This window comes from Motacilla alba, chromosome 6 (genome assembly GCF_015832195.1).
Source record: "Motacilla alba alba isolate MOTALB_02 chromosome 6, Motacilla_alba_V1.0_pri, whole genome shotgun sequence".
Taxonomy (NCBI): Eukaryota; Metazoa; Chordata; class Aves; order Passeriformes; family Motacillidae; genus Motacilla; species Motacilla alba.
Genome location: NC_052021.1, coordinates 21,758,007 through 21,784,652, shown reverse-complemented (window position 1 = coordinate 21,784,652; position 26,646 = coordinate 21,758,007). Strand labels below are relative to the sequence as shown.

Below are 26,646 nucleotides of genomic sequence, written 5' to 3'. Positions count from 1 at the left end.
TCCTGAGGTGGGGACCCACATTGCTGCCTTGGCACGATGCCGTGGGCAGGGGGCCTGAAGCTGCACAGGTGCTCTATCCCCTGCAGGTGTGGATGCTTGTAGACAGTTTCCTGGTGCTGAAGAGTGGACACCAGCCCCTGCCACAGGGCTCTACATGTTCTCTGACCCAAAATTTCTGTTCTTGCCTGCCAAAGAAGGCTTTGAGCCTTTTTCATCATCTCAATCCCCCCTGCAGCCTTTCAGGTCACTGCCATGACCAACTGTCCTCTGCTGACATCCCCATCCAAGCTGCTTAATTTTTCTTTGAGTTCGCTTATTTGTATTTTCTATTTTCTGCCTCCTCCATACGAGATACAGAAATGAGAAGGCATTGCATGCAGAGTTCTCTCTGCCCTCCTGGTTCTCTCAAGATCCTCACGGTTTTGCTTATAAGAATTTCGGTTCACTTTCCCGGGCCTGGCTTCACTTTGTTTAAATGTTTTTCAGTGTCTGCATACAGTTCTGGTCCTTTCATCTCAGAAAGGGTAATAGAGGGAAGAAGGTTTGGAGGCAGGCGGTAAGGATGCTCAGAGACATGGGAACAGACTGTACAGTGAAAAACTGTAGGCTGGGACTCTTCAGCTTGGTAGAAGGACATACAGTGGGGAAGAAGTCTACAAAATCATGAGTGGCCCAGAGAAGATGGGGAGGATTGACTTAGCTGTGTCTAAGCTTTGTTAGCTATGTCTTCTGACACAAACCTCTCAACTGTTTTTGCCTTGACTGAAGCTTCAAAAGCCTAAGAAATCCCTATCTGGCAGATGTTGCATCCAAAGGTTGTGCCCTTTTTAGCTCACGCTTCTTGCAACACTGGGGGCGAAGCTCATGGCAAGCTTTTGAGGGATGTGCTTAAAAATCCGGCCTCAGAAACATTTTGTAACCATGTTTTCACGTGGAGAGCTCAGCCACGGCCAAATGGAGCTCTACCAAATTGTTCAACACAAAAATATTCAGAGCTGGGAGGAGAATGCGCTGGACAAATCCCAGCCCAGAGAGAGAGAGACCTCCAGAGGGTTGTATCTTGCAGGAAACCTTTTGTAGGGGAAAACGCTTGTGACTGAGACTCTAATTTTTCTGCTGTGCTGCCAACCCCACAGCAGCCTGCAAGGGTGAGTGATGTGGCCTCCTGGGCTGGATCTAGGGAAGGAGTCTCCTTCTTCTGACTCTGCCCTGGAGAGTGGAATTGAGACAGTCCCACATTTTCTAGGACCACAAGAGGGCAACATGAGAGCACCCTGCAGCCAGCAGGCTCAGCAAGACGGCCTGCGACACTGCTGGGATGCAGGTAGCATGGGCAGCTCTCAGCATCACCCTGTCCGGAGACCACCCAGCTGAATTAGCCAGCTGAAGGCTGCTCCCTGGGAGCTCTTGCCTTGCTCTCGGCTTCATACAAATCCTCAGAAGTCAGCAGTCAGCTCAGCCAGCAGGGTGACTGCAGTTTGGGGCAGTAATATCTTCCTGCACATGGGCCGGACACTTGGTGACAGCAGACCCTTCTAAGTGCTGCATGTGGCCAGGCCGTGGGATGCAGGGTGCCCTCCCTCGTCCTGCCTGCATATCCACCACAAAATCTCTTGGGTGAATGTGCACTGGTATGTGTCTTCCAACAGGAGGGTCCAGCATCTGCAGTGATGCTGCTGGGCTTGGCCAGTGAAGAGGTGTTAAACCACACAGAAGTTGGAGCATCTCAGCCTTGCCAACCTTTTTCATTTCCTTCTGCCTCAGAAAAAAAAAAAAGGAAAAAAAGAATTGGAATTCAGCTTTGGCTGTGACTGCTGAACTAGCCAGTGCCTCCAGCTCCTACTGGTTTCTGCAGACCAAAATCCCTCACAGCCACTGTTAAGAGTATTACCATTCTGGGTACTTTTTTTGCAACAGACTGCATAATTAACCTGCAAGAGACAGCTTCCTCTGCCTTTACAAGAAAAGGCATGACAGAGAAAGACCTTCTGTTAACAGGCAGAGCTACAAGAGTCTGTGTGTCCTGCTAATGCTGGAGATGCCACCAGCATCTTGTATCAGAGACCAAGGAGGATGTGACGGTGAGGGGTGAAGTGCAGGACATTGCTTCTGCAGTAGGGTTGTACAGGTTGCTCACAAGAAATGATGTTTACAAAAGAGGGGAAGCAAAGGAATGTTTGGGGGACACTTTTTTAGGGCTTTAGACAGGGAGAGAAACAGTGAAACCAATGGCTGTATGGTGGAGATCTATTGGGATATGTATTGGGATAACCACCCAAAGCAAAAAGAAATTGCTGGGGCATACGGTTTACCCCTCTGGAGTTATTTGTTTTCAATGAAGAATGCTAGAAAGGTTTTGCCTGCTAAGATATTTTTATCATGGAAATAACCAGCTTTGTTTCTACTCTTGCTTCCACTCCAAACCTGCCCACACAGCCTAAGCATCATTTTGAGCCTGCCTCACTGAACTATGGATCCCTTCTCCCCTACCCCAATTAAAACTCGCACAGCTTATGCTGTACCTGCAAAGCACACTGCTGGCATCAAATATCCACACTTCCCTATTGCATATTGAACCAAGGTTCAGGGTATTTGTCTCAAGGGAACATCCAAATAACCTGGCTTGAACTTCTACTCATCACCACTAGTCAGATCTCACCTAGTTGCTTCTGTGCCCAGAGTAATTGTTTGGGCTGGATAGAGCAGACCCCTCAGCAAGCCATCTGGTTTGGGTTTGAAGACTTAAGGGACAAGATAATATTTGGCTTTTGCTAGCAGGAATAATTTCAGCCTTTCTGTCTACAAATAATTAAAACCAGCTACTAGAAAGTCCCATCTGCACATCAAGATAAGTAGATGACCCAGAACAATCACCTCCTAGAGTAACCAGTCCGGAATAGCTGTGCTGCATATGGTTCAAGCTGTGTACAGACCTCATCACATGACAGCCTGCTTTAAATCTGACCTTCCCCTAACTATGGGGTCTGCATGCACGTAAAGCAAAACCAAAGCAAAGCAGGCAAAGCAGTAAAAGCAGCCTTGGGCTAAGGCTGGTTCTGAGGAAAAAGCTGTGGAAGAAGCCACTCTGTGGCAGTTTTGTGTTCCCCTTGGGATGCCTTTTGTAGTGTGCCTGGAGCTCTGGGCTTTGTGGTTTTCAGAACCCTAACCCTAGGTGGAACCCTAACCCTAGGCAGAGCAGTAAAAGCAGCCTTTGCAAGTGTCCTTACCTGAGGGACAAGGATGACACTTCCCCCGAGAGGACTAATGTTCATTTCCCCAGTTTGTGTGTGTAGCTTATACCAAAGCTTGGATTCATTATTGTTACTATATACTCGTGGCATTTCATGTGGGTTGTAGCAATAGTCCGAGAATAAAGGGAGCAAAGCTCTCTGAGATGGAGCAAGTGCGGGAGCAGAACTAAGCACACAGAGAAACACTTCCCAGGGAACTGTAGCCCAAGCCCACTTTGTTGTGAATGACTTCACAATTTGCTCAGGGATTAAATATTTCCTTGTTTAACAATTTGGGCTAATTTCATGCTGGACTGTTGGAAAGGTCACTGGCTGCAGTCATCAGCTCGGCCTCGTGTAAACGGCTTCCCCAGCTCTCAGCCAAATGGCTTCCCCAGCTCTCAGCCAAATCAGCTGTCCTCATCTTTGGGTCCCCCGGCGGGTGGCTCTTGGCACCACCTTCTTCTGAAGTGCTTTGTTGTTCATCCGTGTGCCTGAGGCTTTACGGTCTGCAGGCTTCCTCACCACTTCTTGTTTGAGCTGGAAATGCACCTTGAGAAAGAACAAAGGTGACTGCATTTAACACCGTGTGTGTGCTCTTGGGACCTGTCTCTGCCTTACAAGCTGACTCTAGGACCAAGTCAAACAATAAGAGGTCTCAGCCATTGTTAAAGGAAATCAGTTCTTAAAGCAGCTGTAAATTTTTTTCCTCTTGTGGAAAATGTATTAACAATGAACTATGTTTCTTATGCAGAGTTGCTCCTGTGGCAATCAGATGTCCTAGGATGGTTTGGAAGATGAGCTGTGAACGGCAAGGGACTGAGCTATGTTCTTTATTCTCCTTTTCTCACCGGAGAGTGGACACATAGCATTGCTTTGCATCTCTGTGAACATTTAATATACAGGATGGTTTAAGACAGTTCTTTTTCAATTGCATCTTGTTAGCTTAATCAGTCTTTCAGCAATCAGTCCTTCCAGTGGATCCAAGAAAAAAAATTCTGGGAAAGAAACCTCCATCCACCACCGCTACAGCCACACAAGCAGGACAAGAGGGAGAAAGGGACAGGGAATGTGCAAAACATAACATCAGATAAATGGGGAATAGGGAGGCCAGACAGAAAGGTGAAACTGGAATGGGGCTGCATGGGCTTCTTGGTGGAGAGATGGGGTGAAGAGTGGGTATGGGAGGTGTTGCAGATATGGGAATAGGAGGGCTGCTGTGAGAGGAGATATGCAAAAATCAGACCATCAGGGAACAGACCAGTCTTCTACAGTAACACCGTAAAAAGAAAATCTGTTTTAAAAAGGAAACCCAAAGAGCTGGGTGCTTAACCTAGCAAAACAAAGGACTGGGCTTGACAGCTCCCTATAAATATATGAGGGAATAAACACCAGGGAAGAAAAAGGAGCTATTTAAAGCACAACACTGGCATAAGAACAAATAGGCATAAACTGACCATAAATAAATTTAGTACGAAAATTAGAAGGTTTCTAATCCTGAGAAGAGGGTAGCCCTGGAAGAACTTCAGAGGCTGGGCAGGGTGGGATGAAGTGATGGAAGGTGGGAGAACAACCACAGTGTATTTACAGCAGAGCCTGACCAGTGTACATACAGTGAAGCAAATGATGTGCCAGGATGCTGCAGATGGGGGGGGGGGGGGGTTGGGGTGGTCCTGCTGATCTCTTGAGGAGCCTGCATCTGTGGTTTCACCATGTTCACAAGGCAACAGCAGGGGCAGGGATCAGCACCCCAGTGTTTTTACAATCAATTTCTAGTTGTCCAGCCAGCCCTCAGAAAGGTGCTGTGGGAGACGCACCAGTGTCAAGTGCACTTCATTTCCCAAAGATGCTTGGCTGCTCTTTGCTGGCACTCAGTTCTCATTTGTCTTTGGCGCTCTCAGCAAAAAGAAAGGCAGACTTCAGCCTCTTGCTATGAGTTTGATAACATGTTTGGTCCCAGGCAGAATGCAGATGATAGCAGAGTGCTGAAATCCAGAAAGCTGGGGGCATAATTGAACCTCAGGGAACAGATGCTGTCTCCACATCATCTCATCCTGGAGAGTGAAGAGGCTGGAGGGAGAGCTGAATAGCAGCAGTCTCAGCCATCCAGGAGCTCTCCCATGGCCAAGAAGCAGAAGGACACAGGAGCTGGTATGGGAGCCCAGTGCAGCTGCAAGGCCTCAGTAAGGAATTGAAATGCACATGGCATTGTCTTCACTCTGCTCACTGCTGTGAGCTTTGTGGAGCCTTGTCTGCCAAAACAGATAACCTATAGCCACTGGAAATGCTCTACATCCTATCTCCTTTCTCTGCTGCTCACTAGACATCCCCCACCACATTTCTTTCTCACTGGGGTGAAGATATTTTGAGAAACCCTTGTGACTATGCAGCCTGACTCACCAGTGAAGGTGCAGCTGGGCCCACTGTTGTTGTGACTGTCATGGGCTGGTACCCCTCTGCAGAGGCTGTGACAGTGTAAGTGCCAGGCAGCAGCAGCCGGAAATAATCCCCCATATCACCTGGAACACAAGGTAGGAAAAGAAAGCATTCAGGATGCTCAGGGAGCAAAGCCAAAGACATACCAGTAATTCTTGCCGAGTTGTTTCCTCGAGGATGTGTAGCCTTCAAAACCCAGATTTTTTTCCCCCAAATCTGCTGGCTACCTCAAGGCTGGATTCACACTGGCATACTGCAAGTGATGTCTCATTAGTGCCATGGAGAAGTCAGTCTGCAAGTAAAAACCAAATGAAAGGGGCCTGTACAGCAGCATTGGCTGTGCCTGTGTAGGGGGGCTGCAAAGCTGAGCACTCACCAATCAGATGACAGCAGACCTAAGGACAATCACAGCTCCAATCTGACTCCTTATGCATAACACAATCTAACTGCTGCCATACACAATTTTGCCACGTTTAGGTTAGCAGGTTTTAGTTGCTCATTAGCTCAGCTGCTCCCTGATTCCCTGCATTAGAAAGCCCCAGAAGCACTCTGACAGACTGTGCTCTGGTGTGCTTAGGGACAGGGCATGACCAACAGTGAGGTAACACCACATTATGGATTACTTGGGAAATCTGAGTATAATCCCATCTATGTAACCAGATGGGTATTGCAAATTGCTTCAGGGTGGAGCTGGGAGTGCAGCTTCACCTGAATGTGGTAGAGCCCTGGCACAGGACAGCAGTTAGGCTGTGAAATATCCATCCTTGGGGTCAATGAGAATTGGCTGGAGGGAGCAGTGGCTGATCAGAGCCAACGCTGGGGAAAATCTTGCTCCAAGCTGGACAGAAGAATTCAGAAGGCCCTTGACAGCCAGCTCTTCCGTGATTTCTGCCACAGTCCCCTTTCCTATGCAGGCTGGCATAGTAAGTGCCAAGTATTAGTGTTACTGACTCACAGATCTATAGCCAGGAGGAGCTTTAATGATTTCATAGTCTGACCTATGAAGAGCTGTAATATCAGCTATTTTCTGCAGGCAGTCTGTAGTGTTCGTTCTGCTTGGAAGAGGGTGTTCATGGAAAGGAGGTTAAAATTGGCCAGCAAGGGAGAAAAAACGGCAACTCGGGTAACGTAAAGTGGCACTTAATTCTCAGCCTAAACTTGTCTGGTGTGAACTTTCAGTCTTTCATCTTATTCTTTCTTTTTTCATCTTGTTTTTTGCTATCTTCTGTTTCAACTCTTTGCAGATATGTACATGCTTGAGTAATTATCCTCTCAATTATTCCTCCCTGCTAAAATAGGAGCTTCTGAAGTCCTTTACAATAAGGTTTGCATTCCAGTTCTCACCTCTGTCCTTCCTAGGCTTTCCTAAGCCCACCATGGTTAAGGATAAGGATAAGCCATATTTCTCTTGTGATGTCATACTTCTCTAGTGTCTTTGGGAAGCAAACCATGATGGCCTCCCATATTATAGCCTTGCCTGCTAGCTTCACTCACATATTCAGACATGTAAGCGGATAGACAACCTACCAGAGGTGATGTCATGGCTGATTCCCTGGACAGAAATCACTGCTCCTGCAATGCCATTGTTGTTCTCATCTGACACCATCCCTTTGATGCCCTGGTGAACCTGCAGGGAGGGAGACAGATGGATGGGTCAAAGCCCCTCCTTTGCTCAAGAGGGTATTGCCGAGAAGGGCAGAGCTTTGGGGACAACCCTACCTTTCCCTGTACCCTTGGTGATCCTGGTTGTCCCCACCAGAGCCAGTCTAGGATACAACTGCTTCCCCAAAGACCACCAACAAGAGCACCCCATGATCTCCATAACCAACTCTCTTCCACTCCTGGTGCCTACTGGTCCCCTACCACCAGGGCCCATGGGGATCTGCAGGAGAAAGATGTAGGTCTCAGGACTGTCCCTTTACCTCTTCAATGAAAGCAACAAGAGCCTCCCGGTTGGCCATCCACTGCCTCTCCAGGTCCTCCTCAGGGGGAAACTTATTGCAGCTTAGCTCCAGGGTGATTTCAAAGCAGTTGGTGTAGAGGTAATTGAAGTCCTGCATGCCTGGAAGATAAGAAAACCCTATGGCCAGGGCATGGTTCCCTTCCTATTCCTATGTCCCAGTCATCCTAGCCCATCTTTCTTTGACCAGAACCGTCTCACTCTCTTTCTCTGCACCACAGGTGCAGCCTCCTCCCTGCATGACAGTGCAACTAGAGCCTTCTCCACCCATGCAGCCCTCTCCTTGTAGCTGCCAACTCTCTCTTTCAGCTGGATCATTCATTAACCTGCCTTTAGAAGCCCAGGGAGGTTGGGTACCACAGGGGGCTACATATCTCTTCCAGTTCCTCTTCAATCTTTTGTCTAGTCTTATGCATTGAGTTTTAGTTTCTTCATTGTGCCTTTTTTAATGAGATTTTTCAGGAACTAGCAGCTGCCTTCCCTTTGGTCACAGTTTTGGGTTTTGATGGAATTACACCATAGGCTTTTCAAATACACTAGCAAATCAATGTTTTCTTTGTCTAGAAGCACATAGGACGAAGGTCTCCACAGACCTTGGCTTTTTCTGTGACTCTTTCCCAAGACATTTCCTGGTCTGAGATACAAAACACCAGAATGGTGTCTAGTAATGGGCACAATCCTATTGCCATAGTCCTTCCCCAACCCATCCTGTCCTGAGTTTCTTGTCTATCCCTTCACCTCTTCTTGCTGCGGGAGGTGCTCACCAGCCCAGCCCTTACCTTTGCTGAGCGAGTACCAGGATGCCCCATTTGTGATGCCATCAGCAAAGTAGTCCCCACAGTTCCAGCCCCGGTGCATCCAGCTGTGGGCATACGAGTAGGTCTTGGCCAGCTAGAGGGAGAGCAGCCAGTGGTCACCGCTCCAGCCCCACACGGCTGGAGAACCTGCCTGGCTCTGGACAAAACATGCTCCCTCCTTTGCTGAGGAGCACAGGAGAGAAGTCAGACAGGAGAGAGTTCCTGCATTTTACTGCCACAAAATACAACACAAGGTGTCCAGGACCTCTACAAGACGTATACAGATAAAGGTGAAGGAGGAACGGCAGCAACCTGGCAAGCTGGAAGCTTGTTGATAGCAAAAGGGCTTCTGCCCTGCTCGTACTGAGAAGAGAGGGAGCAGAGGGCACTGGACTTTGCAGGGACACTTAGCCCCACACAGCAAATGACCCTAATGGAGGAAAAAGATATATGAAGAAAAGTAACCAGTATCAGTCCTGGCAAATACCAGATACATATCAGGGGAATTTCGATTAGGAAAGAGTTTGGGCAACTTCTGGTTCTAGCAACGACTTGTTTGTTGCCCTTATTAAGATTACTGTATATTTTTAGACATGAAGGCAGGGCTAAAACTGGGCTGCTCATCCAAAGCCAGTCCTTTGCATAAGACACAGTTTAAGAGAGACTAGCATTTGCATTTTCTAAGGCAAACTCTATACCCTTGTATTATGGTTCACATTCCAGTGCAATATCATTCTGTCGGCAGGAAAACAGTTACTTCTCTACATTTCTGAGTCCTGAGGCCATGTGGGTATCATTAGCCTACGCCCCAGACTGCAGCCTCTCTACATCTGGGTCTGAGCACAGCCGTGATCCCAGGAGGTCCTGACAAGCCCCTGCAGATTCTGCTTCCAGAGAAGGCTGGACTCCAGCTTGGACTTATTTTTCTCATTAACTGTTCTGAGGCAGACTTACTTTTTTCTTGTGCTGGGTATTTCCTAATGGAAGCAGTGACTGAAGGCATGGTTTTCTGGGATAATGAAGAAAAACCATGAGCTTCAGCTAGCACTAACAGGATCAACAGCACAGACTGATGCCTTCCCTGATGTCTGCTTATGCTCCTGGAGCTCTTGCTGTTTGTTGTAGTTCTTGTTCTTCGCCATCCATAAGCCCCTGCTGGGCACCCACCTCCCTTATCCTGGTATCAGCAGACAGACCCCCAGTCACCTCTCTAGGAAAAAAAAACCCTATGCATTCTAAGATGGTGTGGCAAAGCTGAGTGCAGCTTCCAGCTTTGGAAGAGCAGGTTATTATTGAGTACACCAGTGGTATTTGGGTTATGGGAAAAACAAGCATGGACAAGGAGGGGGCCCCTGAGGGTTAAACATGGCCTGTCCCTGTGGTGGGACTGGCTCACAGGGTGGGACTGTCCTGACCTGGCTCCTAAGGCAGTGGCTGGCAGAAATGCTGTAGTCTGCTAATGTTTATTTCCAACACGTTTCTTGGCTCAGCTCCTGCGTGACGCAGTGACCAGAGCTCCCGACCAGCTCTCACTCTGCACCCTGCCAAGAAACGTCCTTGCCCAGCGTAGCCGTGCTTACCTTCTGAAACAACTTATCATCAGGGGTAGGCGTGTTGACCGTGCGCCGGTGGCTCCTGAACCGCTGATCCTGGGACTTGTCATAGGGGTAATTTGCCACCACTGCTCCACCGTGCAGATTGGCCGAGAGCACAAAGTTGTAGCTGCTGATCCACTGGATCACAGCCAATGTCTCTGGCTCCACCTGTAAGGAGAAGAGAGAAGGAGACAGGGAGAAGAGACCTCCGTGCCAGCTGCTGCTCCATGTCAGGCTGTGGTGTGATTGCCCATGTCAGACCGGTCCTGCAATGTGTCTGCAGCAGCTCTTGCAGCTTCCTTTGTTCTCCACCAACTGCCCTGATACACAAAGCAGCTCCCCCAGCACAACCCCAAAACCTGAGGCACAGGTGTTAGCCAGCATGTGCCACCTCCTCTGCCCTGTGCATTGCAGCCTGCTCCCCCAAGCTGGTTGTGATGTCAGCCTCTCCTGGCAGAGGGGCAAGCTGTGGTATGGGACCAGGATTGCAACATTTCTCTGCAGGCAGAAGGCTCACAGAAGGAAACAAGCACTGTGCAAGCCAAAGGGCAGTGTATTTGCTTGCATGCTGAGACACTCTAAGAGGATGCTGTAGCCCTCATGGTATCCCAGATTGGTACCTGGCTTTTCCAGTTGTCAGGCAGTGGGATGTGGTGATTTGGCCCACTGATTTCCCTGCTGTAGTACATGAGTGTGTTGAGGTCAGGGAAGTTGCGGTTCAAGTCCACTCCATTGGCATTGTTCCTCCCTGTCAGGTACCCGTTGCTGTCGGGGCCCTGTGGGGCAAAGGTGCATCACAGGGGTGAGTCCAGGCTGGGTGCAGTCAGGTTGGGCATCAGAGAAGCAGAGACCGCCCACTGTAAAAGCACTTCAATGCCTATGAGTTACAACGTGTGTTATTGCTGGCAGGGCAATAAAGAGCATTGGTACTGACAGGGAAAATAAATAACAATATCTTTATTTTTCAGGGTGACAGTAAGCCACAAGACAAATAAACAATTTGCTTTAGCTGAAAGAGCCACAAATATCTCCTTGAAGTCTAGAAGCACAAAGAAATGGGTGAATTTTTTTTTCAGAAGGACTGGGGGCCTTATTTCCACCCCCCCCCCCCCAATCTCTCATGTCCCTGCCTGCTTATGACAATGGCATTCAGATGTCACTTTCCCAGTCTAGGGCAGGGGATTTGCAGTGACCCTTCCGTGACAAGTAACTTCTAAGGAGAGTAAGACAGGTATAGGAAGTCTTCTCCATCATCTGCCAAGGTCACCTGTAACAGGACACACAGCATGAACCCTTGGTAAGGAGGTGACAAGGAGCAACAGCAGTTGACAGGGACAAATTTGGCAGGGCATGAAAAGAAAGGATTCCCCCTCCTTCTAGCTGCAGTGAAGAGGATCCCAAAGTGATCTGAAGGGCTTTCTGCCCCTACCCGTCTGGAGAAGGTGATCACTGCCTGGTACCTGCTTGGCAGCCACTTCATACCCGTCGGGGTTCATGGAGGGCATGATGTGGATGCGCGTGTCATGGATGAGGCGCGTGATCCGCTCGTTGCCCCGGCGGTACTCCTCGCACAGGAACTCTGAGAGCTGCAGCAGCAGCTCACGGCCCAGCACCTCGTTCCCGTGCATGTTCCCAACATACTTGAACTCTGGCTCCACTGGAGAGAGCAAGAGAGTGATGCCATCAGCCAGGGCTGGAACAGGGGGAAAGAGCAAATGCCTACCACAGGGAGCCCCAGGCAAGCTCAAGGGACACCCAGTAAATGGTCCAAAATGACCCTTTCCCTTGGAAAATGTAAACCTCAGTGAGGGAGAGTGGCACAGTTCTCATATGGGCTCTGCTTCATTTTGCACAGCACTCTGGGAGCAGCTCAGACTCTCCTCCAGGTTGCTTTGGGCCTTCTGAGCACACAGGAAGAGTATTTGCTGGTGGTTCGGTCTTGGGTTGGTGAAAGGCAGCACAAAAGGACCAGGGAGCACTGGCAGGATTGCCCCAGGCTGCCAGGGCCTCACAGCTCTGGGCTAGGTGGCAGTGGAGGGGACAGACTGTTTCCCACCTCTGCTCTTCTACATTTGCTCTCAGTGCCTCTCACCAGCATGGCCCATTCCCAGCTCTGCATCTCTCCTTCCCCTTTACCTGCCTCCAAGATCAAGGTTAAGGCCCTCCTCACCCTCAAGGGAAAAGAGCCTGGAGAAACCTTTAGCAGCTGAGCTGAATATGGATCAAACTGCCCCTCAAGCAGCTCCAGTATGACCAAAAAGGTCTCTTGCCACTGACTTTTCTAAAATAAGGTCTCAAAATACAGACTCGGAGACCACAGGCAGACAGTGCCTGGAACAGGACTTGCTGCTTTGCTGAAGGAGAGGCAGGACATGTGAGGGACAGGTTGTGCTTTCCCAGAGGCCTTTTAAAGCAGTTACTTGTGGGAAAATAAAATGTCACACTGCAGGCTGGAGCCAGCATTGGTAGAACGAAAGACAACAAGGGAATTAAGTTAAAAAGGGAGCCTGACTGTCACATGAAAGAGTCAGGGAAAAAAAGGGTGTTGTTACAAACTCTGGCTTGCCAGATCTTGAGACTCCCATTGCACTGTGAGCTTTCTGGGCACCAGCAGAGATCAGACTTGCAGTGGCAGCGTGCAGCCCTGCTGCCAGGTAGGATGTCTATCAGGATCCTGGGGTAAAAGGCATCACATCCCTATAGTGTGAGCTGCTGCTTGCAAAAGCCCCTGTGCCTTTACTGCATAAAAAAAAAAGAAAAAAAGGTCTAATTCAAGCTAAAGATTTTGCTTTTCCATGTTTTTTGGTTGCTGTGTCTCAGTGCAAGACACCAGAGGTGAGCAACATATTTTGATCTTGTTAGATTTCAGGGACATAAGACCTGGTTTAGTTAGATAATCCAGTTATTGAAAATACAGAAAAATCTTGGGCATATGTGCAGCCTTTAAAAAAATAAGGTTTCAGCAAGGATTCTCTGCTTTGTTTGAGTCTGCAGCAGGATTTGTCAGCCTTTTTCAGTACGCAAACCCCTAAACTTTATGTATATGGACACACAAACTCTAATTACTGCCTATGAGCCCATTGACTCTGAGGTTGCTTTTCAGAGTTACTTTTCATGTCCTTCAAGGAAATCCACAGTTTCCCAAATTCCTCATGCTACAAGCTGAAAGTGCCAGCCTGACAGTGGCCCATGCTACAAGCAGGGCCACGTGTCCATGCTGCCTGCCTGGGGCAGGGGAGATCTGAGTCATCTCCTACAGCCTTTCCATCTGCTTTCATGTGGTTCTGCAAGTCTAAAATCCAGTGGTGCACTGCCAGTGCCCTTCGCTCACTCCGTGCTTTGAATCAGCCCTTGATGCACTGTGGAGGTACCCCAGATGCCCTCAGTGCCACACAGGTTTCCCAGTGCTGAACAGGGCTGTCACAGAGGTAGTCAAGGTGGGAAGCCTCCCATCCCACCTCCTGGCACCTCTGAAAATGATACTATGGGCACAGGAGTGGAGCAGTATGCCCCCAGAGCAGTGCTGCCAGACATGGGGTGCTGTGGGGTTTGTGGGGGCTGCTCCTCTGAGGGGGGCACAGGTTCTGCACACCCCTGCAGCCCTGCTGGCAGTTTTCCAGGTGACTAGGCTGCCTGCACTTACCAGACCCTGAGTTTAACTACATCAACCAGGACTTGAAAAGGCAAAAGATCCTGCAGAAAGCTCTGTCCTTACCTGCAGTTCAGGGACACAAGGCAGGGATGCGAGGGAGCCCAGTGTGCAGCCCCCAGCCTGCAGAGGCAGCTGCTCTCCTCAGCCCCCCCAGGGCACCTGGCTGCCAGCAAGGTCTGGCTCGGCAGCATCTCCGAGCTGCACAGGCAGCAGCTCCAGGGGCCATTGCTGCCAAGGTTCCACAGGGCCACGTGGCAGCAGGTGGAGATCCCTGAGACCAGCCTGTCACTGGGGCTGCACTGCCCACGGGGCTGCGAGGGCTGCAGAAGCCCAGCGCCCTCTCTGCCGGGGTCCCCGCTCGCTGTCCGCCTGGGTTTGCCGTCTGCCCGAGGGAGGGCCGAACACTTTCTGTCCTGTCACTACCAGCAGCCCAGGGCAGAGGGTGGATGCCGCTCGCCTCGCCTGAACAACCCTGTTTTGGGAGGGAGAGTGTGGTAGGGCAGGCGGGGTGCTGGGATGGACTCGCCTGCGTTCTCGCATTAGCCTGAGCTGAAAACTCAGAGCTCCGTCCAAAGTACGCGCCTGGGCCGCGCTGCAGCTCTCGCAAGCTCAGTGCATGGCACGGTGCATGTGTGCGGGCTGGGCGGGCGCGTCCCCGGGCCGGCTGGGGGGAGCCTGCCGGAGACCGCGCCGCCTGGCACCTGGGCATTGCCAGGAGTCCTGCCTGGAAAGGGAGATACCCCCACCCAGCGCCCCAACCGTGCCGCGTGGCAGGGAGCGCGCCAACGAAGCCCGTCCTCTCGGGGCCGCTGTCCCCTTCCCCCGTACTCACGGGGCTCGTGGATGCCCGGGTAGTCGCTGAACTCCAGCACGTAGAGGTGCCGGCCCTCGACGCTGCGGCCGATGCTGTAGATGCGGGTGACGTAGGGGCACTGGCTCTGCACGCGGAACAGGGCCTGCACCAGCTCCTCGTAGCGATGGTGGAGGAAGCTGAGGGCGGCCGCCCCCTCGAGCAGGAGCAGGGCTCCCACCAGGGGCCGCAGCCACCGCGCCATCCTCCCGCGGCGCTGGGCGCCCGGACCAGCTCCCAGCCTCGGCTCCCTCGCCGCCGGGAGCTTAAAGTGCAAACTCCAACCAGCTCTTTCCAGCTGCCGAGTGCCAGCCCCCTGCACCTGCGGGCGGGGGGCGGCGGGAGCGGGGCGCGCCGGGGCCCCGCGGCGCAGGAATGCTCCCCCCGCCCGCCCGCCCGGCCCCCGGCGAGCCCGCTCTCCTCCGCCGGAGAAGTTTCCCCCCTCTCCAGCTCACTTATTAACTGGACAGCAAACAGGGCCCCGCAGCCACTGGCTGTCACCGCAGAAGAAGCGCAGGGCTGGAAAACTGGCTGCGGAGGGCGTCGGGGCTGCCAAGCGCTCGGGGAGCGGCGGGCGGGGGAACGGAGAGGAGAGGGGGCCGGCGGGCGGGGGGCTGCCCGTCACCCTCTCGTGGGGCGAGAGCCGAGGGGGATGGGGATAGCGCCGGGGCGGCCTCGCTGCCCGCACGATTCCCGCAGCCCTGCCCGGCGCGGGCAGCTCCCACCGCTCCTCCCCGGAGTCCGGTCCCGGCTCCGCGCCGCGCCTCCTCTCCTGCCCCATCCCCTGGGGAAACAGAGGAGGCACCGCCGCGGAGTCCGCGGGTCAGTCGGCCCCTCTGCCCGGCCCTGCTCACCCCGCGATCCCATTGCTCTCGGGATAAACAGAGGCAGGGACTGCATGGCCCTCGCCACAGCCGGCTGCCCGAACTGCCGAGCTGGGACGGTGCAGGGGGAGGGAAGAGCAGCGTGGGATGTGATGCAGGAGTTGTCTGCCGAGCAGGAACCATCACGGAGCTCGAACAGTCTGGTATCATCCCGCCCTGCTCCGGGAGGGGGCATGAGAAAGAGCTCTGACAGGCGCTGGGCAGGAGGACATTGCTTAACTGCATATAGACAAATGAAAATGTCCTGCTGCCTGCTAACAAAGGATTACAAACTGTTTCTGGATAGGGGAAGCTGGTTCCTCTCCACCCCTCTGCCATGCTTATCCCAGTGGGCAGCAGACACCTCATGGTCCCTGCTGTCTGCCCACTGCCAGAGGCAGCCTTGCCCCACAAGGCTAAAACTCCAGTAGCCTAGTGGCTCTGACAGAGGTATTTACTTGGACAACCCTGACACAGAGACCCAACATGAACACAAACAGCTGAAAAATTTACCATCATAGCTGGACAGGCCAAGACAAAGGCTCCCTTTAGTAACATGAGCATGCTATTTTGCTCTATCCAGGCTATGCTAGAGTGGAGCTCCTCTGGCCACCAGTAATGGGCTGCCCAGGATACTCAGTGCCATGCCAAACATTTGCTTTCCCTTCAGCCTTGAGGTGGATCTGTGCTGCATTGCTCTAATTTCTGTGTCAAGGCTTGCTTCACCCAGCAAAGCATTCTTTCCCAGTGCTTTCCTACTTGTTCTCCACATCTGCTTGGGCTTCTGTCTTTCTACCTCAGTTTTCCAGGAAGAGCTTTGGTAAAACCAAGGAGTCCCTGTTTATAGCCTCTAACTGCTGTTGATAGCCTCTCATGCAAATGGTACAGGCTAGTGGTCAAGGCACATGGATTGCCTGCTTATGACTTGCCTTACTCAGACTTTCCCATGTCCAACATTCTTCTGCCCCAGCACCATCACAGTGGTCATTTCTCTCCTTGAACCTCTGCCTTCTTGGTCTTCTGCCCCACCTGCACAGTTCCCTCTTAACCCCTGTTTTTGAAAAAAAATACCCTTTTGAAGACATGAACAGAAAAAGAAAAATATTACACATACATAGAGATAGCAGTAACCATTTGATACCTTCTCCTAGGTAAGCCCCATCCTCCCACATCCCTGCTTGTCAGCCAGTCTGAAAGCAACACACGTTCAGGAACAGGGATGGCATTGCACCCATCAGTGCTGGAGGTGATAGCTTCTCCCAGCACATGCCAGAAACCAAGGCAAAGTAGCTGAAGCTGTGGCATGGAGAGCATGGGTATGGTAGGACAGTTCTTTTCTCTACAGCAAGACATGTCTAGTGGTATTTTGCAAAGCTGGCAGCCCGCAACAGCGGTGGGAAATGCCTTCACCTCCTTCACATCCCCGCTCCCAGGGCTGCTGGGTTCCCGTGGAGCTGCTCTTTCCCCAGGCTTCAGCAATGAAGGCCATGTGAAAGAGTCATGGGCAGGTTTCCAGCACTACCCAGTGTTACTTGGCAGCCAGAGAGTGCTAGGCAGGGCTATAGTAAAAGAGTGCAAACCCCATGTTTGGCCAGTTTCACCCTCTCCTTGCCCTTCCTAGGCTGCTTTCAGTAGCCTGGGACAGTAGTGCAGAGTTGGAACTGCAGTGCTGCCAAGGGACACTTGAGGAAAACTCTCACTTTCCTATGGAGGCAAGCAACACCGATATGAGAAACAACAGTAAAAAAAGAAACGCCAGAGCATTAGAGCCTAAAAAGGAGCCATGGGTAAATTCTCATGTGGGTGGAGAACACATCTCACACACTACTAGGTCTGGAGAGTTAGTCAGCGTTATCCATAGCACAGGGATGGAGGCAGCCTGTCATCAGGCAGCAGGTTTAAAGCATACAAAAGGAAATAATTTTGCACAAAAGACACAATGAAATTACATCATCAAAGCTGAAAGTTAAATGAGTTAGAGAGGATAAGATGAATTCATAGAGAACAGGGTCACCCACAGTTATCAGATCTTGAAGTAATCATTTGATCACAAATTTCCTAAGCCTCTGATGCGTAGAAGAAAAGGATTCTGCTGTTTCCCTAACTATCCCTCTAAATCCTCACCCACCACACAGCTGGAGATGAGTGCCAATACGCTGCCTGTTTGATCTGACCTAGCATGGCTTTTACACATTCTGGGAAAATGACAGTAATAAATTTGGACATGTTTGAAAACACTGATGAAAGCAGAAACAAATAACAGAAGATGTTAGGACTTAGAAACAGTGAAGGAAGTAAATAAAAACTTCATTTGGAAAATATGGCTAATACATCTGGGATGGATCATACACTCCCCTGCCCCCCACCCAGATGGTCAAAAACGGAGAGACCTTGAGGCAGTGGGAGAAAGAAGGGGAGAAGGAATGCTCTGTGCCACTGTGGTGAGAGTAAGAGGAATGTAAATGTCTCCCCTGTCTCCCCACCGTTTCATTGCTGATGGACACAGGAAGCAAGGAGCTGATTCTGCTGGAACTGGCCATGGAAAGACTGCATCTGATGGGTTCACTTTAGTTCTGGACATATTGTTAACAGAGGAAGATTGGAAAAATTGAGGAAAGTTCAAGCTAATAACCATAAGAATGAGCAAACTGTGGGGAGTTCATGCTGAAAGAAAAATAACAACTGTGACAAGCATTGTTTGCCTTGGCAGAGCTATGGCTGTGGCTGCACATGGAGACAGGCAGCCCTGTGAGCAAGGGGCACAGGCCCATTGTCCTTCACCTGTTGGGGGGGCTGGGAAGGTGGGCTGCAGTGCCAGCATGGTGCCAGTGGGGCTGCCTGGGGGAGGGAGAGAGAAGATGAGAACAGAGGACTGCTTCTGTCCAGTTCCCAGCTTGGGAGAACAAACTGCTTTGAGGAGGTCAGGATGAAGCTAAGGCAAAGCAAGATGTGGTTTGGGCACTAGCAGCCCTCCCAGGACTGAGGCAACCTGTGTGAGGTGCCCAGAGCCTGGGAAAGACCACTGTGCATTTCTCTACCAGGAGGGGATGCTACCCATCCACTAGGATCTTGAGAGCTGACCTAGGAGAGCATCAGGGAACTGGCAAGAGGGGAAATCACATCTCAGGACTTTTCCATGTTTAGTGCCAGAAGCTCCATTCTACTACTGGCAAACTCCCATCTTCTGGAAAACAGCATGAAAACTTTTCTGGCGTCAGTTCAGAAGTCTTTATTATGATAAGCATACAGAGGCTTGTGTGTGCATCAAAACAAAGATCCATTTCTTCAGGGTTGGGCCCCGGAAAGAAAACACATGGCCTGGGTGGCAGGGGCTGTTGTCCTCAGTGTGCTCTCCCCAGTCCCTCCTGAACAGGCTGTTGAGCCTGTGTCAAAGCTGGCAGCCCTGCAGAGCCTGCACATCCTGCCTGGCACAGAGCATGGGAAGAATTGGGGTGGAGAAGGAAGGGGCACACATCCGGCCCAGAACTGCTCTGGGAGAAACTGGAAAGCCCCGGCCAGCGCCAACACTTCAAATCAGCCTTCCACTGCAGAGGTGATGGCTCCACTTCTGAGAGCTTTCTTCCAAGTGGAGCCCCCACTGCACTTTGCTGTAGGGCTGGAGAAATCTGCTGTAGCCTGTGCACAGAGGAGAGGCAACTTTATCAGGGAGAAGAGTGAAAGGTACTTAGAGCCTGTGATGGGGAGCAGTTTTCCTGCCAGAGGTGAGGGCACTGCAGGTCCCTGGGCTCTCTCTTCTGACAAGTTCCAATAGCTTTGCCCCGCACATGACACTCGGCTGAACATGGCAGAGCTCACAGAGGTCATCAGTCGCAGTGAGACCAGGCTACTCTTGCACTCTGCAAAGCTATCAACTCCCTCTGCAAAAACCTCCCCAAAAATTGACCAATCAACATTTGAACCCAAATCAGAGACGCTCATCCCACCTTGCTGCAGCACATCTCAGAGCTTCCTAGGAGCCCAGGAGAGCTCTCTCTTCAGGAGAGACCAAGGTCTGGAGTCTTGGCAGTGCAGCAGAGCTGAATAGTGAGTAAATATGTGACAGACGGAACATGTGATGTTAAAAGATGCTTTACCCAGGAAAAGCAAAATGGAAAAGCCGGAGGTGTCTAGAAATTAAAGCCAGAAGCTATCAAATTAGAAATAAGGCACAGATAATTATCAGTGAGGCAGATCAACTGTATTAACAAGAGAAATGATACATTATTACTGGTATGTTTGGAAACTCCCTCCACTATCATTAATGGTCTTCATGTCTATGTTGGGTGGCTCTGGAACACACATTTGACTTGAATACAGCTGGATCGGATGCAACACAGAAGCAAAGAAATGAATGTTCATAAACTTCAGCTCTTTGACCAAGGATTTTGAGTAGTCTTAATGAAAAAAAGTCCTGCAATAACAGGAGAAATGTAGAGAAAACAATCATAGGCCATTCTGTGAACGTTCACTACCAGGCAGTGACATGCAATAGTCTCACCCTGACAGGATGCCTTCAGTCAACTGATACTTGAAGCCTCAGACTGCTCAACCGGCATGTTGTCACCTTAGAAGTTCTTATCCTGGAGAGATTGATTTATGAATGGGGTCTAAAAGTCATAAGGTTTAAAAATATTGTAACATATTTTGCATTTATAATAGTTTGGGCCCTTTTGGTTGCACTCAAGTCATATTTAAAGATTAAAAACCCCCAAAACTCAAACCAAGAAGTGATATAATTAAGATCGCAGGAGCAAGTGAAGATGCCACCTGCTCACCTGGCTCCAGAATCAGGAGCTAACAGTATTAATACTATGGGACTTGCATTGAAGATACAAAACATTGTAAAAGCTCTTCTCCCAGATATTTGACATTTTCCTTTGACATAAATCCTTAGCAGGGACAAGAAGAGCAGACTGGAAGCTTTCTTTCCACACTAACTTCTAATGAAGTTTTTGCATCAATTCATGACATGTCCTAATGGATCTGCCAGTTCTCATCATAGACACAACTGAGCAGCTGCCAGATCCCCAAGGAGGTCTCAGGAGAGGGATTGCCACTCTGTAGGTTTCCATGCTGTTCACAGGAAGGACGGATGCACCAGCTCACCTGGGGAGCTTCTCCAGGGCATCTGCTCTGCTGCAAGGGCTCCGTATGCAAGGAAGGTGGCATGTGATGGCGTGTGCTGCAGATGAGGCTGTCTGGGCAGCAGAAGCAGCTCTGATCACACGTTTCTCCTGCATGCCTTCCAGACAAAACCTGTTGTTCATCTCTCATCTACTATTGTTGCTGCAAAGAGAAGGAAGGCTGCATCCCTAGCTGAATACCGACATTGCAGTGTGTTTGCAGATAAACAAAAACTGGTCAGCGGACTCACTGCTGGTGAAAGGTCATTTGCAGATTGAACTGGATAATCTGCTTGGGGCAATATTCTTTGAATAATATGTGTTTCAGTGGAGCCACACAGAAGCATATTGAGAGACAGTGATGTAGGATGTGAGACAGAGGCTGTTCTGAAATGCTGCGACTGGGAAAAAAGACCAAGTTGCAACAGTCCAGCTGGACTCAAAAGCCTAAAAACTTTCTGTTAAGTGAACAGACCTGGACCAGAGATATATGAATGGGAAACATAAAGCATAGATCAAAACCAGATATATACACCATTAGTGACTCAACTACCTGCTGAAAACTTTGGTGTCCAAGTTTCAGAAAGATGTAAAACTCTTAAAAGAAGTGGAGTTGAGAGCTGCAAGTGAGGTCAGCAGAGACCACTTTACAGATTGAAAACCAATCTATTTAATATGATATAATGACAACTTGCAAGCACCACCAAGGAAAAAGGGATTTTAATAGCAGAGTTACTCAGTCTTTTGGAAATGGGCAGAACAAGATCCAACAGAAGCTGAAGCCACCTCATTCAGAGCAAAAATAAGACACAGGTTTTTGGAAGAACAATGATCTGCCCAAGGATCTTAGGACAGGGTAGATTTTTCCCTTGCGTTTAGGACCTTCAATATATTAGGGCTTCTACTTCCAGGTATGAAGTAGAAATAACTGGGTGACATTTTCCAGCCTGGACTATGCAGAGGGACAGACTGGGAGAGCTCTGTGTCTGTACTTGCCTAAAGGAGAAGGCATTGTTGGCATTGCACATCCTGACCCCTCCACACTGCCTACACCTCTGCTTGGGGAAAGAGATGTGTCTTTGCTATGCCTTCCTCTCTACAATTTCTGCTTTCTTTTTGCCTCCACATTTACAAGTCATTAGGAGAAGAGATTTCTGAGATTTTGTGGGAGGTAGACAGGCACCAGTGGTTTCCGAGTGTTTTTACAAAAATTGATTTCTGACTTACCTCTCTTTTTTTTGGACCAAGAAATGGAAAAATGGAAGAAAGTGATTCATAAACTTAATCAGTGGCATCCTCCTAGTTGTGTGGGCTGCAGTATGTGCACTCACAAGCCCTGGGTCTTGTGGCCATAGGATAAGCCTGTGCTATGAGGAAAGGAAAGGCAAATCTTCACTAATTTTGCTGGTGGAAGGGGTGGTTCAATCTGTGCATACTCATGCTGGTTAACTGCTGCCAGCTGCCTACAGGAACATTAACTAATAAACACTTTCCCTAGATTGGAGACTGCTGTGTTATCAGCACAGTGACCCTGGATTGCTTTAGTGGGTTATACCTGAGGGCACACTGATCACACCAGAGTCCCTGCAGGCATAGAAAATCACTACTGGCCAAGGAACCTGGGCCAATACAAGCTCTTCCTACAAAAAGCAGCAATGCCTGGTTGGGAACCTGTGGCTTGATGTACCTTAGGGACACGAGAATGGCTCAGTGCAACAGTGAGCCAGCTTTGGTCCAGCAACAACATCAGGAAGACGTGGGGAAAAGGCATTTTGCCACCTACAAAAGGAGCTGACAGCTGACAGAGCCCAGCTAAAGGCTGATGACTACAAGCATGCTCAGTCTCTTCATCCTTATCCCTTCTTTTCCCAGAGTGGCATTTGGGAGCCTGACCCACCTTCAGGGGCCAGCCAGGTGCAAGAGCTGTACCCAGCTGTAGGGCTGCTAGAGCTCAGGGCGCAGGGAGGTGAGCAGAGGCGTGCTGGTGCAGAAAGGGCTCTTGGGAACAGCTTCAGCAGAGAAGGAGCAGGATCACCCTGTATGTGATGGCTCCCAAGAGCTCAGTGGGATGTGTGACCCTGAGATAACCCTTGCAGGAGCACTGGCTCCCAAAGATTGCTGCCACTTTTCTCTTTATAATGCTCTGCACAAGGCAGAAACCAACAAGCAGCAAAGTTTCCTTGAATGAAAGTACGACCCACTCAAGGAGGGGACACGAGCTTGTCTGTCCTTGGCAGAGAAGGTGGCGAGCCTCATGTCCCAACATCTGTCAGTGCAAGTGTGATTCAGAAGAAATAAATGCCCTTGTTGTACAGTCAGAAGCTTCAGTGAGAGGGACTCTGCAGTACAGCCTGCTCTGCTGGGGTCTCCTAGCCCTGAGCAGCCAGGATGACATGGCTCCTCTCGCCTTCAGGTTCTTCCTAAACAATCCCCTTCTGCAGGCACTTGGGCTTGTGGAAGAGAAGCCAGGCAAACAGGAGCACAGACACCAGCACGAGGGAGCACAGCACCATCAGCCCCACGTAGCTGCCGTGGGAGAGAGGGGGCCCGGCTGGCTCCTCTGCAGGGATCATGTTGGTCAGGTTCAGCATGTAGCCCAGGGTCCAACCTGCATCACTGCTGCCAATCTGAAACAGAGGAGCAGAATCAGTGCTGGGAGGCTGCCTATGTCATTGCCTGAGCAGTGGCACCCCTTGGGATCAAGGGCCAGGCCATGTGGCAGAGGCTGAGGAGAACTGCTGGGGTAGAGCCCTCCCAAACACAAAACACACCTTTCCAAGAAAGTGGATCATTTGCCAGTTGTCTTCAGTGAACTCATAGCCATTTTCCAGGAGAGAGAGGATGTAGGCTCCAGAGAAGCAATATTCACTCAGGTACTTTTCTTTGATGTGGTGATAAGCTGTCTTCACCTAGGGAAGGAGGCAATCACCAGACTGTTAAACACACCTTCCCACTACTCCAGCTTGTGCCCGAGCATCCACTGCCGGTGCTAGGGGGATCTTCCCCATCTTGCTCTGGAAATTAATCCCAGCCATTTATCCCACAGGAAAGTATCAGCAGCCCCAGTTTACTGCAACAAGCACAGCTCACCTCTTGCCAAGGCCGGGCACAGAAGCTCTCAATGGTGCTGGTCACTTTGTTCAGGGCAAGGGGGTTTGGTTCACTGGTCAGGTTCAAAAAGTTCATCACAAAATAGAAAGCAGAAAAAGCCTGAAGGAGAAAGATTCTTTTAAGCTGACTAAGTCACAAATCCCACAAAAGAAAATGAGTTTGTTTATAGACAGAGAAATATAAGAAGCAACATCACACACACAAAAGCAGGAATGTTTTCAAGAGTGATGTCATTTTGAGGCATACAGCTCAGAGCTGCTGAGAGATGGAGGTAGGAATTATGATATCCTGCAGAACTTCTGTGAGCTCTCTCCTTTATGTGTGCCAGTGGCACACAGGGAATGCTGATTGCCATCACAACCATGATCCCATTTTGGCAACTGAGTGAGATGAGTTCACAACCAATATCACCACAAAGAGCAGAGGTGATGGTCTGAAAGGATTGTACAGAGCCCCATCATATAACCCAAGGTCCAGAAACCCCATCTCTGACCATGGCCAGTAGCTGATAGGTAGGAGGCAGCTTAGGAACAGGGCAAGATTGTATTAGCAGTTCCCTGGAAAGCCTCACAATCACTGAGCAGCTCTTTGCAGCTCTAGGACCGATGGTCAGCATGGTGTCACACATAATGTGTGTTCAGAGTGTGCACTGTCTCCTTATCATGTCTGGGAAGCAGATGGGTGAGCTGACTGGTTTCAGTAGCACTCAGACACTGCTGGTTGAATTTCAGGTCTGGTGGCACCACTGACCTCAGGAGACAAGGTTTGTAGGAGCAGTGTTCCTGCCTGCAGCAGGGTCTCCTGCCTCTGGTGCTGGACAGCTTAAAAAGTGAGTAAACACAGCAGCCCAAGGAGATTAGAATGGGAACAGTGCAGTACTACTAGGCCAGTATTTACTGGGGTAGCTCTTAACATGTCTGTCCTCACAGCAAGTGCAGCACTGCTTTCGTAGTTACATGTCCAAAAAGCCTCTTGTAAATGATTTCCTGCCTCAGTCATGAAGAATGCGTTCTAGCTTTACTCTGAGTTTCTGCTCTTCGACATTCTGGATCACAGATAGTTGAAGAATGAGTGAAGACTCACCCCAAAATCCCCTTGTAATGGAGGTAGGTATATCCCATTGAAGGAGCAACTGGAGTAAGGACAATTGCTTTTGTTGAAGAGTTTCTGGATGTTTTCTCGGCACTTTTGATAGTCCCCCTCTCCCTTTATGTACAGCTGGCTGAAAGATAATTGCTTTTTCTTGTCTGATGTGCAAGGGTTTTTGAAGAAGTCACTAATATTTATAGTCCTCTCATAACCCTTGTGAAAGCATGGGTCGGGTAGACTGTTGCTCTCCACGGTCTGAAAGTAAAAATCAATCCAAATTGTTACACTTTGCTCTAGAATAACACCCTGGGAAAGAGCCACAAGGAAGGGTGGCACTTGTCACAGTACATCACATCCAGATGCACACATGAGGTCAAAGGGATAAGGATGGATTAAGGCACTGGCTGTATAGGGGAAGATGTGGGTACTGCCACAGCCTCCCTGTAGGACCCTAGGCAAATTATTTTAAGTCACACTTTGTGAAGCTGTGCTGTTGATTTGGGTTTCTCAGAGATGGTAAAATGTTGGCTCCCCTGAGTACTTCAGTTAAATGCTGTTCTCTTGCTACCCCATGTCCAAGAATCAAGGCATCTCAAATTGGTAGTACTTTTGAAAGTATCGACTGTCACCTCTTTGGGCACCTCATGCCCAGTCTGTATGGAGAACAATGACATTTCCCTAATCCAGACTAAGAGGTGAGCTGGGACGCTGCATAACTTTTACAGCACCAGTGTCCCAAAGCTGGCAGAGTGCAGGATTGTTCAATTACAGACGGAGATGTACTTGCCTGTAGATCCCTGGCCAGTTTCTGCTGCAGAGCCTGGTCCTTCCCATAGCAGAGAAAGCTGTGCGTGTACACTTGGTAATCCTTGCCATAGAGACGGAAGTAGAGCTGGTTCTCTGGGGACTCAGAAGTGAGGTCCTTTGATACAAAGGTAATCTGTGTGGAGGCTCCTCCAAGGTCTAGTGCTCCTGATGTCTCACTTAAGGATTTCAGGGAGTGTAGAAGCTTTTTCCAGCCAGACTTGGGGAAAAAAAAAATCAAAGTAAACCAGATATATTTGGCATGGAGAAGATTTATTTTGGAGAAATAAAAAAGAGAAAGAACTATGAGGAGAGAAGCAGAGGCACAGAACACAGGAAACATGGGAAGTCCTGGAGGGGGCATGAGATGAGAGCTGGAACAAGACATAAGAAAAATGCAAGCTTGTAAATACAGAAGATGGATCATGTCCAAATGTTTGCAGGAGGGCAAAGAATATGAAATCTAATACTATTGTTGTGAGAAAAAACAGTCCACTTACTGTTTCAGCTCTCAGAAGATTTTTAAGCTCAACAGGAAAGAACTATAGTCAAACTTTTCAGAAACTTATTTTATTCCTTATTTTAGATCAGGAAGTGAAAAGGATGCTGTACCCAAGCAAAATTATTGAAGATGCTGGTGTTTTATTTCAGTGTTTGAAGCCTAATTATAGTGGTGCATCCTGATACCACTAAGTATCAGGATGTACTCACAGCAACTGCTGAGGCAAGATGTGCAGCCTCCTGATCCCTGGTAAATGGCTTACAAGGGAAGAGAGGGCCTGTGATACCTTCTTGCAAGGCAGGACTTACAAAGTGCTGCAAGCCAACGATTCAAATGTCCTGCTATAGATATACTACCTGCTTGAAATTGCCCAGAAGGTAGTTAATGGTGATCCATCCATAGGCTCCTTCTTCCTGACCAGTGATGATTCTGGCACCCTGGAAGTTGAAGGGAGCTGAGCGTAGTGTGTTTCCTACGGAGGACAAGACTTTGTCTGCTGCACTTTCATTCTGCAACCTGGATGAACGGAAGAAAGGAAGGAGTAACTCTGGCTGACAGCTCTCTATGTGCTTTATTCTGAGTAGGCAGTGTCAATGATCAGAGGTCGGTCATTCATGTGAGTCATCTAACTGGC

General features: G+C 49.7%; 2 protein-coding genes across 8 annotated transcripts in view; both read right to left on the bottom strand.

The window, feature by feature from the left end:
* Window positions 1–3,492: 3,492 nt before the first annotated feature.
* Window positions 3,493–15,386, bottom strand: CPN1 (carboxypeptidase N subunit 1). The gene is made up of 9 exons (XM_038141371.1): window positions 14,503–15,386; window positions 11,479–11,675; window positions 10,639–10,794; window positions 10,004–10,186; window positions 8,406–8,517; window positions 7,589–7,728; window positions 7,194–7,293; window positions 5,631–5,749; window positions 3,493–3,782 (listed from the first exon to the last, which is right to left on the bottom strand). The coding sequence occupies exons 1-9, from the start codon at window positions 14,723–14,725 to the stop codon at window positions 3,651–3,653; spliced, it is 1,362 nt and encodes a 453-aa protein (XP_037997299.1). The 5' UTR covers window positions 14,726–15,386; the 3' UTR covers window positions 3,493–3,650.
* A 3,201-nt stretch (window positions 15,387–18,587) lies between these two features.
* Window positions 18,588–26,646, bottom strand: part of ENTPD1 (ectonucleoside triphosphate diphosphohydrolase 1) — a 53,601-nt gene continuing 45,542 nt past the window's right edge. For 6 of the 7 annotated variants that reach the window (XM_038140874.1, XM_038140876.1, XM_038140873.1 and 3 more), the window contains 6 exons: window positions 26,369–26,528; window positions 25,494–25,730; window positions 24,701–24,961; window positions 23,597–23,716; window positions 23,278–23,415; window positions 18,588–23,133 (listed from right to left, as the gene is read on the bottom strand). In XM_038140874.1, coding sequence (XP_037996802.1) covers window positions 22,927–23,133; window positions 23,278–23,415; window positions 23,597–23,716; window positions 24,701–24,961; window positions 25,494–25,730; window positions 26,369–26,528 — 1,123 coding nt within the window. In that variant the 3' untranslated portion in view covers window positions 18,588–22,926. The remainder of the gene's footprint in view (window positions 23,134–23,277; window positions 23,416–23,596; window positions 23,717–24,700; window positions 24,962–25,493; window positions 25,731–26,368; window positions 26,529–26,646) is intronic. The other variant, XR_005257385.1, reaches the window with a different exon arrangement.